The 15,967-nt window shown below is 36.2% G+C and overlaps 1 protein-coding gene across 6 annotated transcripts; it reads left to right on the top strand.

Annotated features, from left to right (window-relative positions):
* Positions 1-3,978: 3,978 nt before the first annotated feature.
* LOC117422630 (golgin subfamily A member 5-like) lies at positions 3,979-14,149 on the top strand. 6 transcript variants are annotated; one of them, XM_058987535.1, is made up of 14 exons: positions 3,979-4,222; positions 4,701-4,859; positions 5,165-5,734; positions 6,216-6,431; positions 6,858-7,077; positions 7,294-7,417; positions 7,679-7,882; positions 9,021-9,191; positions 9,698-9,826; positions 10,108-10,206; positions 10,360-10,588; positions 11,897-12,002; positions 12,404-12,467; positions 12,994-14,149. In XM_058987535.1, the coding sequence occupies exons 3-14, from the start codon at positions 5,188-5,190 to the stop codon at positions 13,069-13,071; spliced, it is 2,187 nt and encodes a 728-aa protein (XP_058843518.1). In that variant the 5' UTR covers positions 3,979-4,222; positions 4,701-4,859; positions 5,165-5,187; the 3' UTR covers positions 13,072-14,149. The 6 variants fall into 6 exon arrangements, with proteins under 6 accessions (XP_058843518.1, XP_058843517.1, XP_058843519.1 ...); XM_058987534.1 differs by having other exon boundaries at positions 3,979-4,289; XM_058987536.1 differs by lacking the exon at positions 4,701-4,859 and having other exon boundaries at positions 3,979-4,092.
* The last annotated feature ends 1,818 nt before the right edge of the window (positions 14,150-15,967 follow it).

Here is a 15,967-nt window from a genome sequence, read left to right as displayed (position 1 = left end):
TGAGCCGCCAGCAGAGGGAATGGACTTTTGCAGTCATTATGCTACTGCACAGTATATTTGTACAGTATTAAACTACTGTATACCACTTCTTGGTAATTAAGTCTTGTATTAAAATAGATGACGGTTTATTAGGATTTTCTGTTGCGTGTCTATGCTTTACTGCTTTATGCTTAACCACAATGTATTAAAGGTATTCACTTAGAGCATATTATGATGTAAAAACAGCACTGTCAAAAAAAAAACCAACAAAAAACAAAACAATTCAAAACAAAACGTCTTCAGAGGACGATTTGTGATTGTGGTGAAGATTAGCAATAATAGGAGCTCTGGTCTTGTCTTTTCTGCCTCTGCACCTGTGAAGCAACCTCAAGGGGCAGACCCTCCAATGATACTTCCTAAAACAGAAAACCCAGCACTCACTGCTTCCCTTCTTCATTCAAGGGACAAACGAAGCCGGAAAAGTATGATAATTAAAATATCTGGGTATAACAGAGTTGTAGGATGTCATGCTACTGAATATATGTTATACTGTTGCAGACATACATATAGTTTGATAAAGTAATTCCCTTTGTGTCATTTTATTGCACTCTCCCCCTTTAACTACCACTTCTGTGATAACTGGTTATTATCTTATCATAATGAAATCACTGTTCCTGTATAATGACACATATTGTTGGTTATTCCCACAGAAGCCAGCGCTTTGTGTGTAAGATCATGTTCTGATACAGTTACAGCACTTCTTTAATAACTGGTTATTATACAGACTAATTAAATCACTGCTACTGGGTCACATTATTGTAAGGGGCATTTCTTAATGTATTAACTGTTAACAAGTAGTTTACTTTCACATTGTTTTTGTGTTAATAGTAAATACATAGTAACCAATTTATGAACAAATAAAAAAAAAAGTATAATAAATCAACACTATTCCATATTGCTTAAATATTGTACTATTTTTAATCCAATTTCAGTCACTGTTTTTGTCCTGTAACACTGGGTAAAACCTATACTGAAAAAGAGGAATCTAACCTCTTCTAGGGCAAGGGCAATATGTTTTAAATTAATTTTTAATCTTCTTTCCTTTAAGTATTCTGCTTTCGATTGCACTTAAGTCAAAACAACATCACATGCTTTGGGGCTATAAAATATCACATGCTTGTTTGAGGATAGCTGTTTTACTATGATGAGGCCATTTTTACTCAATGTACAAAATTGTGTAGTTTAGTAATTTCACTCTGTAATACTTATTCCCTTACTACACTGGGTATCATTTTTAGTAAAAGTTAGTAATTCATTTTCCAAGTGTATAGTACACTGTAGTATACTACCTATATAGTAACATACCTTCCCACAGTTTTTAAGGTGATGCAATAAGTTGTTCCTCTCTCCCTTGTTACACTTCTGTGACCTTGTGTATTACCCGGCACACTGGTTTACATATTTTTATTGAACCTAGACATTTAAAGTGTAGCTTCAGCAGGTTCCTCTGTGGTTAAAGAAAGACACTGTTCTATATATATTTTTTTTTGTCATGTGACAGTCTTGTGATCCATCAGATATAAAAATATAAAAAAATAGACCTGAGGTATTGAATTTTTAATGTACAGTACACATTTTTTTTTGTTTCAGAGTTATAAATACATGGAATAGCCTACCAGGCAAAGTATTAGGATCTAAAACACTGGGAACATTTAAAAAAAATTAGCTTCTGTAAAGACACTTCGACTGATCTAGCCTGTGTTACAAATATCTATGGCAGGCAACTTAATATTCAAGAACAGTTATTGCAAATAAAAGCAGAGTATACTGTAAATCTTACTGAAATATTAAAAGGGGGTGGGTTGTTTTTGGTACTACCCCTAGCAGCTATAAGCAGTGCCAAATCTAATCCCATGAAGTTTATAGATAGAGGTTAGGAAACTTCACTGAAAGAGCTTGCATAATCTGCCCGGTATATAAAACTCAATCCAGTATGGTGTTTAAAAATTATCGCTGAAATAATAAAGAAAATTAACACCTTAACTTAGATCAAAGGAGTGACTAGCTTGATAAAGGAATCAGCAAATGATAAAACAGAGACTCTTAAAGACCAATAAAAACAATTGAACTATTGTAGGATCAGAAAACACCCTAAGAGTATATGAGGGTGGGCAAGTGCTGTAATTGAAACCTGCTTGTATAAGCGATAAATATTGCATGAGTAAGACGTAATTAACATAGTCAATTAAAGCCATAACATCTTTATTAGTGTTCTTAAACAGGAGGAGGATATTTTCAATGCTCCCAGTAAAGGGTGTATCATTGTATTCTTTGCATAGTGTACAGTGAAATATAATATTATTCATTGTACCTTAGTCAAACCACTAGTCAGCATTCTCCAAAAAAAAACATATATTTGAGGAACAAGCAGTGGTGTGGTCTAGTCACGCTTTCCATGGGATTACTCATTTTATAGAAATGTACAAAGAAATCACATGCCTTTCCTTGTGTCACAATTGTAGTTTCATTTCAATGCAGAGAAACTTTTCCAACAAACTCATTGAATAACGTTACACAATGACATAGAATACATTTCCCCAATATTTGGAAGTCCAATTGTTTACAGTAGATATATATATATATATATATATATATATATATATATATATATATATATATATATATATATATATATATAAAATAAAGTAAACTTCAGTAAATTAATGTATAGATTGAAGCCAAAGTTAAAGCATTGGTGAAGTGAATACATTGAATAAACACACAGTGAACTTTTATGAGCTATTGTACAGTACAGAACAATGTTCAGATATCACTCAGGGGTGTTTATGTGTCATATGTTTTTTCCAGAACCCCAAATCTGTCCTGGATTTGAACATGCCATCTCCACACCCAAGCTCAAATGCCTGCACATATCCATTTCACTCATCGATATGCTAACTCAACATGAATGTCCTTTTTATGAGGAAAATAAATGCACTTTTTCTGGTGAACAAGCAAAAACTCCACTAGGCGAGTCAAAGGAGCAGCTCCATCACCCCAGTGGGTAAGAATTTTCATAGAAAGCTGTGAAGTATTTTTCACACTACAGTCCAGTCCATGAGAAGCTTTCACTGAAGGATCTGCCCCCATCACTACTCACTGTGGTACAATTATACCAAATGACTCAGACCTTTCATACCTGCCCATGTGCTACCATTGCCCAGTGTAGAGAACCACTGCATTGCTCTTGTGTCACTGCATTCAACATGTAAGGAAAGTGCTCTAGTTCTCTAGGTGGTTCACACTCTAGCTACTTAAAAAAAGGCAAATTGAGACTATTTCGTCAAGGAGTACGTTTTTGTGCCTGTGGCTTTTGTAAAACTGCCATAAGCAATATAAACAAACTAGTAAGCCAACAAAGTTTTGATGAAGCACAAAATGCTACACTATAGAAGAATGTAGAAAACATGCACCAGGAATCACATTTCAGTCTAAAATGAAACATGACTGTGGGGCACTGTAGCTTTAACAAACCAATGCACTTATTGTGACAACTTTGTGCCGACTCACCATCTATCAGAAGGATATAAAACAGTAAACTATTTTAATGTTTGGAAACACAGTGCCCTCTAGACCACATAAAAGTTAATACATTTTAGTTAATACATTTTAGTGAAGTCAAAGTATAAATGACCTGTCAAATAAAATAGGGGATTTGCGCTCCCTACTGCTCAAAGATTAATAAACCCTATTTCAAATATTATTGTGCTATTTTCCCCAAAGCTTTTTAATTGTTTTGCCAAGTTTTAATGGCTATTTTAGGGTGTCACAACAATGCAGGCGCATCATCTTCATTATTCTACAATATCCATGGAGCTAAAATATTGTGACATTTTCACAGAGGACCTTTTAATGTTAGTTTAGCCTTGACTTTGACCCCAGTGTTTAGCCTATGTGCATTTAATATATAACTGTTTTATTTAGTGTACTAGCCACCGCAGTTGCAGTGAGCCCTACCAGGCGAAATCGAGGGCACTCTGTTTTGGGTCCTGACACAGTAGTTCCTGGTCCACGTCTCCAGGATCATGGAGGAGGGATGAGAGTAGTTGCTCTGTAAGCTTCATCAACTCCAAAACGGCTCTTGTATTTAAAGTTATTACCTGTCATGTAATTCTATATATATTCCTCGACATTTAAAGAAACTACCGATTTTTGGCAGAAAGTTGAATATATTCTGTGAAAGGTAAGGGGCTTGGTAGAACCACGAAAAAGGCCCGATAACAACAAGAAGTTAAATGCACGAATCTGAAGTGAGCAGTACGCTTTTTCATGCTTTATTTTGTTAATCAACGTATATTTTTCTATTTAAGTATTTTATTCGTAATATATTTTTGGCAAACATGTTGACATTATGCAATCAGAATAGTCAGCATTAAACCAGTGATCTTTGAGGGGGCATTGTGCGCATGTTTACATAGTTTCATGCAGTTTCTGTAATTGTATTTCATTTATTTTTACTTGCTAGAAAGCTAAATCAGCCTAATCGTTCGCACTGTAACTGTGCTAAAATAGTCACATTTACAAAATGCATAGGGTTTTCACAGAAAATCAAACATTTCATGTTGATATTTGTCTATCCTTAAATCCCAGAAGTGTTGAATAGATACGTACTGTTTATTTGTAGTGGGTATTGAGAGTACTGTATTTTCTGCATTTCCAAGTGTCCAAACCGCCACACTTCACACAAACTAGCACCTTTACACAGCCAGGGATGAACAAATACAGCTTTCCTGAAGCCAATTTGACAAAACCGCATTGTCAAGATTTGTGTTGCTAAATGATCTACTGCTGTGCCCTGAATTTAAGAAAGAAGGCTACAGGTAAATCACATGTGAATTGATCTTTATACTGCAGTTATTTAACCAAGAATAATGATCTCCTGTATATTTAGGTCTGCACATGATTACCTGCTGGACTATGCAGTCATTACGGGAAAACAGTTTGTCCATTTTAGGTGATGCAAAATGATGCTGCTGATGCCTGATAATTTTATTAAGAAATTTCCAACAGATTATACCTGAAAACTAGTCTCCCCTTATATCCCAAATTTAACCTTACTTTTTTATTTAGGTTATGACCCTGCAATATTAATATAACTGATTATTATTTTTTTTTTTTCTTAAAGAAACAAATTAATAAAAATCCAATATGTCTTGGTTGACTGATCTTGCGGGGAAGGCAGAGAATTTCCTGAACAAAGTGGACCAGGGAGCAGCAACAGCGTTGAGTAAACAGCAAGCTGAGATGACTGCTTTAGCTTATGATGCCACAGACTCCAGTCAGTACATTTCAGCTTATAAACAACAAGCTCCTGAGTACCATCCACCCCCAGAGGTGCCTAGCTTCATCACTTCAGCTGCTGTCAATATAAAGAAACAGAAGGCCACCCTTCTGTCTGGGACAGCCAACATATCCTCTGCATCACAGCCCACCTCAGAGGTTAATGACAGGCCTTCTTCCAGACCCTCGTCTCACTTTGTGAGGCCCAAAAAGACAGAGCCGGATGACGACCTGCTCTTTGATTTCCTGAACAGCTCAGACAAGACTCTTAATGGTAAGGTGGACGCTAAAAAGGAAAAGCCCAAGACGTTGTCATCTCAGAGCCTGTCCCGAACTTCGAGCCTCAGCTCTATCTCCACTGGTACCCCCAGCAACAAAACCTCTGAGGACGGCTCCAGCAAGGATCATGGACAAGGTAGTGAATGACATTTAACTAACCAGAGGTGGTTTTCCCATGTTGCTGTTTATAGTGTAAACTTGTTGTTGTGTTTGTGAATTAGATATTAGGAAAATTTGCTGCATGCAGACGATTATAATATCAACCACATTAATTTTTGTCAAAGAAAACATGCATATTTTTTATTTAGTAGCTCCATCGTTTGGGGCAATTTGGTGGTGCACCAGTTTATTTTGTAGTCCTAAATCTGTAGTTTGTTTTTTGAACCAATAAAAAGGAAAATGATTTATCTGAATTTATAAAGAATATAAACTCCTTCTACTACTCCTTTTGTATTACACGTGGTGCATGTCCATTTTTCATCTCAATATGATACTGTTTTGTTCATTTTTTTATTTTCTGAAATACCAAAAGATCACCTTGGATCTCACCAGTCAAAAAAAAAAAAAAAAAAAAGTATAAGCTGTCTTCTCCCTGGTTGACTTTGATTTTTCTCCAGGTACTCCAGAGAGCTCTGATTCTGGTTTGGTTGCCCCCTCAGAGCCTGCCAAAGAGGTCAGTGCTTCAGTTGGCTCAAGTCTCTCTGTAAAAGATGAGAGCCAGACACAGGTGCTGTCGAACCTCAGACTGGAGAACCAGCTGCTGCGCAATGAAGTCTCCTCGCTGAACCAGGAGATGGCGTCTCTGATTCAAAGATCAAAAGAAATGCAAGAAGGTAGGAACAAGTGGTCTGTGCTTATAAAATATATAAAATAATGGTAAGAAATATTTATAATGGCCTTCAAGATAGACATATTTATTATTTATGAAGGCACTGCCCATGCTTATTGCAATATAAATATTTGACCTAGACTTCATATGGATGCGGTTGTTGGTCACCAGATGATAGAGGCCAAACCTTTTGAGACTTCAGATTTGGTACAAGTTGACAGTTGTCCTGTGAGGTTTTAGTTGCAATCGTAGAGACTAAATTCTTTCAGGTATTGGCTTGAAAATTGATTGCAGCCATATTTGCTTTAGATAGACATTCAATATCTCAAACCCCACAAATGTGTGTGTATTTCAGTGGATTGCTAGCATATGCTAAAATATTCAAATATTTGTAATAGGTCCTCAGACTTACCTGCTGCTGTCTTTCCAGAGCTAAGCAAAGCACGGGCCCGGGTGGAGAGGTGGAACGCTGATCACTCTAAAAGCGATCAGACTGTGCGGCAAATGCGTTCTCAAGTGGATGATCTGACAGAGGTGATCTCTGCTAAAGATGCCCAGCTAGCTGTCCTCAAAGTGAGGCTAGACGAGGCTGACCAGCTTCTAAAATCCCGGACGGAGGCACTCGAGTCTGCACAGTGTGAGAGATCAAGGTACTGATTTTATTTAATTTGTATTTCTTAAAAATAAAAAAAAAAAAGGGAAAGAATTGCTGATTTTTTTTCTGTTTCGGCTAGTTCCATTGCAGTGGTTAATAAAACATATGTGGACAGATTTACTGAGCTTTATTTCCAGTGCAAAGTTTGCTCCTATTTTTGCTAATGAGTCATATCTAGACACACTTTGAAATATCACTTTTTTCTCCTAAGAATCATCCAAGACTGCAATGAAGGCAGCAGCTTACACGACCAGACATTACAGACATTGCAGGAGAGGTTAAGAGAAGCTGACTCTGCACTGAAGAGGGAGCAAGAGAGTTACAGACAAATGCAGGTTAAAACTAATATCTTTTTTTAATGCGTGTGTTTTCTTTAATCATATATGTTACTAGCCCTGATATTCTTTGAAAGAAAGATATCTACAGAGCGACATGACGTTAGCTTAACATCTCATCCAAAGGACACCCCAAGATTCTGTTGCACCCCAGACTACCACATTCATTTGTATCTTTGTGCAGTGGGGTGCTATATAAGGTCTGCCAGAGAGGGTGTGGTTTCTCTCCTGGTGTAACGGATGTCTGCTCTTGTCCTTTAGACTGAGTTTGCAGCCCGTCTCAGTAAGGTGGAGGCAGAGAGGCAGAGCTTGGCTGAGTCGCTGACAGCAGCAGAAAGAAAGAGCATGGAAGAGAAGAGGAGAGCAGAGGAGCTCCAGCAGCAGCTGAAATCTGCTAAAGCTGGAACCGAGTCTGTCAAGCAAGAGCTTATAGACTACAAACAAAAGGCTACACGGATTCTTCAGGTGAGACAGTAGTGTTCATCCACAAAAGTGATTCCCAAAGTCTCCACAAAATTAGGGTGCATCATTTTAATTAATAAAGGAGATTTATGGAGGGAAGTACCAAGTATGAATGAAAGGCTTGGCTTGGAGCTGTATTTGCATAAACTGATTGTGCAGAATGTCTAAAAATACTACATTTCTTTACTATTAGGGAGCGGCAGAGGTGTTATTTATTACAGCCACTAGGGGCAACATTTTGTTAAGAGACAATTTAATAGCTCTATTGAGGCTACAGGGGTAAAATAACTGATTAGTTAAGGTAACAGATTACTTGCGATAACTCTGATATTTCATACCATACAAAGTTGCCCTTTACCACCTTCAGAATCATTATGTAACATTTTAAAATCTGTTCAACACAAAAAGCACTGGGGAACTTAAGTGTTACAGAACACCCTTGTCTGTGTCCTGTGTTGGAATTTTTCTGTCACACGTGATGGATCATAAATCAATTGGGCAATACAGTTCTCAGCATTATCTTGGGAGTGTTTGGCAGGAGAGCGAGCATTGCAGTGTATCCAGGTCATCCTCCCTCATGCAACAATGCTGGTTTTCTGTTCCCACAATACGCCACTCATTTCATTCAGCGCACCAGCATTGTTGCAGGAGGGAACATGAACTAGATACACTGCAATGTTTAGAAAATACATTTGTTTTCCCCTGGTAAATGTTCCCAAATAAAAGTTTGAAAAAAAAAGTAATTGTCTAGTTGATTTGCCCATGATGTGTGAATAAAAATATCAATACCATCGTGATTATGTTGAAAAATGTATTTTTTTTGGCCAACTACTGTGCTTTATTAATGTGGCCCAAATAATGGTTGTCTATTCCCTCAGATATTGCATTAACACTGTGGCATCAGCTGTTAACCATGTCCACAAAATGTCTGTCATCATAGATACAGTGTATCTATATATAGCTAATGGTATTTCTGTTTTTGTCCGTATATATTGTGTTAATTACTTACATTTAGGAGAATGTATGTCGACTCCAAAAATACTCATCAATAATGAACTATTCATTGCAGGTACTTATATTAGACAGATACACAAATAAAAGGAAGGTTTCTGAAATCCTGTAAGCTTTGTTTCTGATCCAGTCAAAGGAGAAGCTGATCAGCAGCTTGAAGGAGGGTGCAGGGATTGATGGTCTGGACAGCCACACAGCCAGCACCATGGAGCTGGAGGAGCTGAGACACGAGAGGGACATGCAGAGGGAGGAGATCCAGAAACTCATGGGGCAGTTCCAGCAACTGAGAACAGAGCTGCAGGTCACACGTTTCAGAATTAGTTTGGGAAAGGCTATGCAGTTGTTCAAAAAACAGAAAAACTGGTTTTCAAACTGGTATCTGGCTCTGCAGAGAATCTCTGCTTGGAGCCAAAGTTATATTACTTTATGACAGCTTTTAAAGAACTTTAGCAATCATGCAGAATATTAACACAGCAAATCATAAGATGGTATTAAAACATTTTAAGAACATGTTCTCAGATTAGCTGTATTAATATGCTGTACATCTATTTTCCATTGCAAGTATATAGGAGTAATACAATGTTTATAAAATACAATGATTATAAAAATAAGGTCGGTGAAAAGGTTTGTTTTAATCATGCATAACTTTAAACCACTCAATTAGCTGTTGTGCTATAAAAAAAAGTGTTCATTTTTTTTATTTAACAATTTTTTATAAACATTTTGGGTACTTTGTTGTATAACGTTCTTATGTTTATAAAGTTGTATTTTATGCATATCCTTAGTCTGTGTTTTCATACAAAACAGGATACAGAAAACCTACTGATGACAGAAGGGGAATCTTCTCGAGAGCAGCTTCAAGAACTGCAAGACCAGATAACCAGTCAAAAACAGTCCAAGCAAGAGGCAGAAGCTGAATTGGAGAGGCAGAAACAGGTTAGCATGTTCAGATCAATCAAACTATATGTATAGATCTGTGTAAGAATAATGACATGCCAACATTGGCAATATCCTAGATTTGTCATAAGGTTTGTACCTATGGTGACAGTAGTTTTTCTCCACTATGTACCTACATTTTGTATTGTGTTTTAGTTGTTTCATTTTGTGTGCGGTTAAGAGACGAGAAAAAAAAAAAAAACTAATTGTTCTAAATGAATAATTGGAAATTTGTCATATCTTATATTGGAATATTGCTCCTTGTGTTTTTGTTTTTTTAGGAGTTTCAATATTTGGAGGAAGAACTGCATCGCACCAAAAACTCTCTCCAGAGTAGAATTAAGGACAGAGAAGAGGAAGTTCAAAAACTCAGGAATCAGGTACTGTAGTTACAGATAAGTGGGTGTGCCGTGTTAACATCCTCAATGGCAAGATCACTTGCACTGGAAACCGGAGATCTTTTTAACAGAGTTGCTTTAATAGTTATGTGGGAGAAGTCAATCCATAACCAATCTGCTTGTTTCTTCCCACAGCTTACCAACAAGACACTGAGCAACAGCAGCCAGACAGAGCTGGAGAACCGGCTGCACCAGCTGACAGAGACGCTGATCCAGAAGCAGACCATGCTGGAGGCCCTCAGCACAGAGAAGAACTCCCTTGTCTTCCAGCTCGAGCGCCTGGAGCAGCAGCTGAAGAGCGTGCAGGGTAGCAGCACCGTTAACGGACCTTCCATCAACATGGCAGGAGTGGAGAACACAGAAGGTAAAAACGATTTGTATTATATATATATATATATATTAGAATACAAATGGTCTTTTTATCATTAATTTAGCATCCACCATAAGGGAGGTGCTTATACTACCTGTGCTACTGTAGTAAATGCTATGGTAAATCCACTTCTGCTGCATGATGGAGTAAATAATCAATTCTGGATAATAACACAGAAATGTTCGTTTTACTCAAGTCAAGTTCTAGGGATGGGAATTTTAAACGTTTAAACTCTGAAGAAGTGGTCAAATGTTTAATAATATGATAGACGTATAGCCGGTCACGTGACAAATGTCACCAAACGCATATTTTTTTATGCATTAATTTAAAGTAATTTATCATCAGTAGTCCGTCGTGTATCAGACTGCTCTAGTGCCACAGTAAGGGCAGATATTATAAAAAAGGAAGAGGTTTGGCAATTGCCTCCAATTAACTTCTAATTGGTGCAACTGAAAGAGTGACTGGGGCGGGTTTTATTCTCGGTCGATCTGGCGCTTCATTGGTGCACTGTGTGTTTATGCCTGTAGTAGGCGTGGTATGGTATCAATTCCACAGCGGGGTAATAACGTTAATGACAAGCGTTTTCTCTGAGTTTGTAATATATTTAAAATGTCTCTTTAAACAAAGGAAACCACGTTTGGAAGTATTTTGAGGAACGAGAAAACCATGGTATGTAAATAATTATGCCAAACAAAATTGCCGTACCACAAAAACACAAGTTTAATGTTTCCTAATTTGAAATGAAAACAATCAGAATTATTGTGGCTGAAGCTATAAAAAGCCAACATCCATAACATTTGCTATAGATTTGGCCAAACAGGATGTGATCACGTTATCTCTTAAGAGGACAGTGCGTGTGAATCGTGAGTGCTGCAGTTTTGAAATCGATGTAAGATTATCCCACTACTGTGCCAACATAAATATAAACATTTCAGTATATACTTTGTGTACGTGTTTTGTTTTTTTTTTAACTTGAAGTCTTCGCGATGTTAAAGCCTTATTTGCTTATTTAGGGTTTATTTGCTTAAAAAGTACTAACCAGGGCTGTCAGTTTCATAATGCAATCACAAATGATGACTTTCTAATGAGAAGCAAATCAATACCTCATATATAGCAACCATTTGGGATAGACTTCAAACTTTGGGGGGGTTCCCAGTTTAATTTTATTTTGACACATACTGTAGACACAATACTTTGTTACGCTGGTGTTCTACATGCTTGTGATGACCCCACCATGAAGCTATTTTTAATTTACATGTGTTTTATAAGGTTATAAATGTTGATCTGTCATCTGTGTTCTAGGTGCTCGAATGAGAAATGTGCCAGTCCTTTTCAGCGATGGGGAAAGTACTGATGCAGGGATGTATGGAAGAGTCCGTAATGCAGCAAGTACGATTGACAGATTCAGGTAAAGCACATTTAGCACATTGCTTGAAAAATATTGTTTCAGTTGTAAAGGTTGCTGCTCAGAGACAGCAAGGGGCATTCAGCTTAAGTTTAAAGAAAAACACACTGCAGGCAGTCCTCTATCAACCACTTCTTTACTACAGGACCTTTAACAAAAGAAATCCACCAAATGCAGTTTTATTTTACAACAATAAAACACACACAAAAGGAAGTAAGATACAATATAAACCAGGTCCTGCATTATATTTAATATTTTTTTTCCTAGTGAGCTTTATCACCATTGTCATGTTGAAGAACGCACACTTGTAATATTAAGGCATTAAATATTCTGATAAGTAGCTTTCTCTGTAAACACTTTGTAGGCAAACAGTCCTTTGACCCATCTTTTCTTTTATGCTTTAGCATCCGGTTAGGCATCTTTTTAAGACGTTATCCAATTGCAAGGGTGTTTGTAATTATTTACATGGTAAGTACTTTCTCTAATATGTGCAAGTCTGTTTTTCAGGACTGTCCGGCCCCATTTCCATTTCACTGATTTACTATGAATGCAATAGGATCCAAAACAAATGTTTAATTATACATGAGTTTATAAATATTGGATCTTGGTTTATACTCCCATCCTGAGAATGTCAAAAACATAATATTCCAGTAGTGTGACTGTTGAGATACGCAGAGTGGCGGAGGAATGGATGGAGGGAATAAGAGCATCGATTTGGAATGTGGATACACTATACAAAATAAATACACACTGTAGCAAGTGACCATACTTGATTCAAATAGAATATTTAAATCAAAGAAAATGGAATGATAGCCACGAACCTTCAGTTTGAAATGTTGAAGTTATTTTATTGCTATTTTGATTTATATAGTTGTGTGTGAGAGAGGCGTTTTTAAATAATAATAATAATAATAATAATAATAATAATAATAATAATAATAATAATAATAATAATAATAATAAAAAACTGTTCCTTCCTTGTTTTTCTCTTTAGGCAGTACTTCACCTTTGGGTGATGATTGTTCTACTAACCTATACACCTGAGATGCATCCAGGCTCCCCAGATGGTTGAATGGGAAAGTGAAAGCAGAGAACATAACTTTTAAAATATGAAACACATACCGTTACAAGCTACTGAACAGCATAGAAACAACCCTTGTCATGGTTGGGGCCAGTAATTTGCATAAACTCGTATTGGAAATTGCCTCCCACCCCCACGTTATCTTCCAAAGTTCTTTAAAATATTATAGCATCAATGAATAGCATCTTGCAAAATAATATCTCTCCGAGTGCAAATTGTCTTTTGTACATACTGTAGATTTGGCAGGTTCTTGAATGTAATCAGGGAAATAATTAGATTAAAGACTGGACCTGGGTTTTCAATTTTCTTTTAAAGTTTTAATTATTATATCTTTGCACTCACTTATCTTTTTTCTTGTATATAGAAAATGATTTTCTTAATCATATTAAAAATTACTTTTAATAGAAGTTGTTGTAGAGGAAGGCTTCAAAGCATATCAGACTGATATATATTTTTAATGTACACATTTGTTTTGTTCATTTTGTTATTCCTTTAACTAGAACAGAAGAAAATATCCACAACAAATTATGCACGTAACTATCAAAATGCTAATAGACAACTGTTGCACTCCCACTATATTGTCATAACCATGTATAAATGAAATTGTATATATAGTTTAAAATACTATTTAACACTAACACTCAATGTAACACCCCTACCAGACTCCTCTGCGTGTGGATAGCCTTTGTGTGACCTTGTGATGGGGTACACCTCGTCCCTGTATTATTATTTTGTATATTTCGTATTATTATTATTATTATTATTATTATTATATTTGTGTTTGACGGTGGGAAAGCCGTGTTTTTATTGTTCGTTTTGTTTATTAATTTAAAAAACCTGTGTGAATGTGGCTGGAGCCTCAATAAGGTAATTGTTTTATTGATAATTAATTAATTAGGACGGTTTAGAACGAGATCATACATCCGAAGCAACTGCTACCGCTGTACCACTCGGTATTTGTTTCTTTATGTATTTTTGGCCATCGAGCCCTTTTGTTTGGTATAAAGTGTTTTGTTTATTGTTTGATTTATTATTAAAACCCGAGCGCAAACGCGTCTCGTTTCCCCTACCTACCTGTGCCTTTGTTTTGTATTGCTTCTTCCTGGTCCGTGACGTCAGAACTACAACCGCTCTGCCACAGACCTACAAAGCTTTCCTGGGGGTCCTGGGTTCTTTGGTTCCTAGGGCTGAAGTGGACTTCTGGCCATCATCTCTTCTGCATCAGGTGTATCAATACAAGATTATGTGTGTGTGCACTGCAGTGCAATGTAGAGGTATTGGCAGTCAGACTGTATATGCCCCCTGCTAAGAAATTAGAATGTTTTAAAGAACACCCCTGTATTATGCTACACTGTAAATAAAGTCACTGGACCCTCAGAAGTAAAATAAAAGGAAAAAAAAAACCCTTTTAATATATATGACCTCAGAATAATAATAAACAAAGTGGAAATGGAGTATTAGGAAACTAACACAAAAAGGGTGAATGCAAACTTTCAATGATAACAATGCAAATACTCAATGTTAATGAAAAGGAAACTTAGTTTAACTCACATTCCAGTATTCTGGTTAATATACAGTATATACAATGTCCCTCATCTTAGATAATATTTAAACACTACTGTATGCTCATGAGCATTCAAGCTGAGGGGATATGCTGTCCGCCGAGGCTGTTTACTGTGTAGAAGAGCGAGTCAATAACGATCGCACTGCAAGCTCAAGTCAATGCTCAGGATTGTGGTGGCAAAACAAAATGCCTCTTCCGATTTTTAAGGTATGAGTCCACAATTCCAAATGGTATTTACTTTATCCAGCTAACTATGCTAGCAACGGTGAATGCGTGCTGTGCACGTGGTATATATTACTATTTACCACTAGAAATCAGTATATGGTCCCTGGGCCATTGACAAAAGCATATCACAGGCAAGGTTCATAATCATACACATGTTCAGATTTGTTTATATGGTATATATTTATCATTTTGACCCTAACTTTGACCATAATACATTTTAATTATGGTGCTTTTATTGGATTTATTGGATTTTTTTTTATCAAATAACAAAGCCTGTGATAACTGTGTGTTACTTGGAATTTTTTTAAAGCCACTATTAAAGATAGTGGTGCCATAATTAAAATCCTAATCCTAAATAACTTTACAGAAACATAATTAAATAGTTTTACATATACTTAAAATGAGTAGTTTCAGCCTATATATTTGTAAACACATTTAATATTTTATTTGGCACTAGCACATAAGCTTGTAAACTTGCAATATGCCACAACACCTATACTTTAATAGCTGGTGTCTGTCATATATAACCAACTCCAAACAAATAGTAATGTTCAAGGTCTGTAAGGTTACTCTGTACAGTTCACAGTATGGATTACCAAGTGGGTGGTTGGGTTTATACAAATATGACTCAGTCGTGGTTTGTCTAAATAATAAGTGATCTTATCAGTAACATAAATGGTGTTGTGGTGCATACAGAAGTCAAGACAACTACAGCAATTTTCCAACAACAACAAAAAAAATCTAAAGGTTCAGGTACCCTTTTTTTCAATTTAATAAATGTCTGAATGTAAAATCAGTAATGACTGGGAAGCATATATATATATATATATATATATATATATATATATATATATATATATATATATATATATATTGCCATTAAACATCGGTTATGCAGTGCAAGAATACCTTTGGCTTACAGCATGTGGTTATTCGGCCCACAGAAGCCATTTATTTCTCCATACATTATTGTTTAATGAATTGACAAAAAGCACTTATTTTCAACAGAATGTTAATTATGCACATATACTTGTTATTATCATGACTTGATCTGCAAACTATGAGTACAGAATCTCACGACCTAATATCAAGTTTAAG

This window comes from Acipenser ruthenus, chromosome 15, assembly GCF_902713425.1.
Source record: "Acipenser ruthenus chromosome 15, fAciRut3.2 maternal haplotype, whole genome shotgun sequence".
Taxonomy (NCBI): Eukaryota; Metazoa; Chordata; class Actinopteri; order Acipenseriformes; family Acipenseridae; genus Acipenser; species Acipenser ruthenus.
This window is presented reverse-complemented; position numbering and strand designations above follow the sequence as displayed.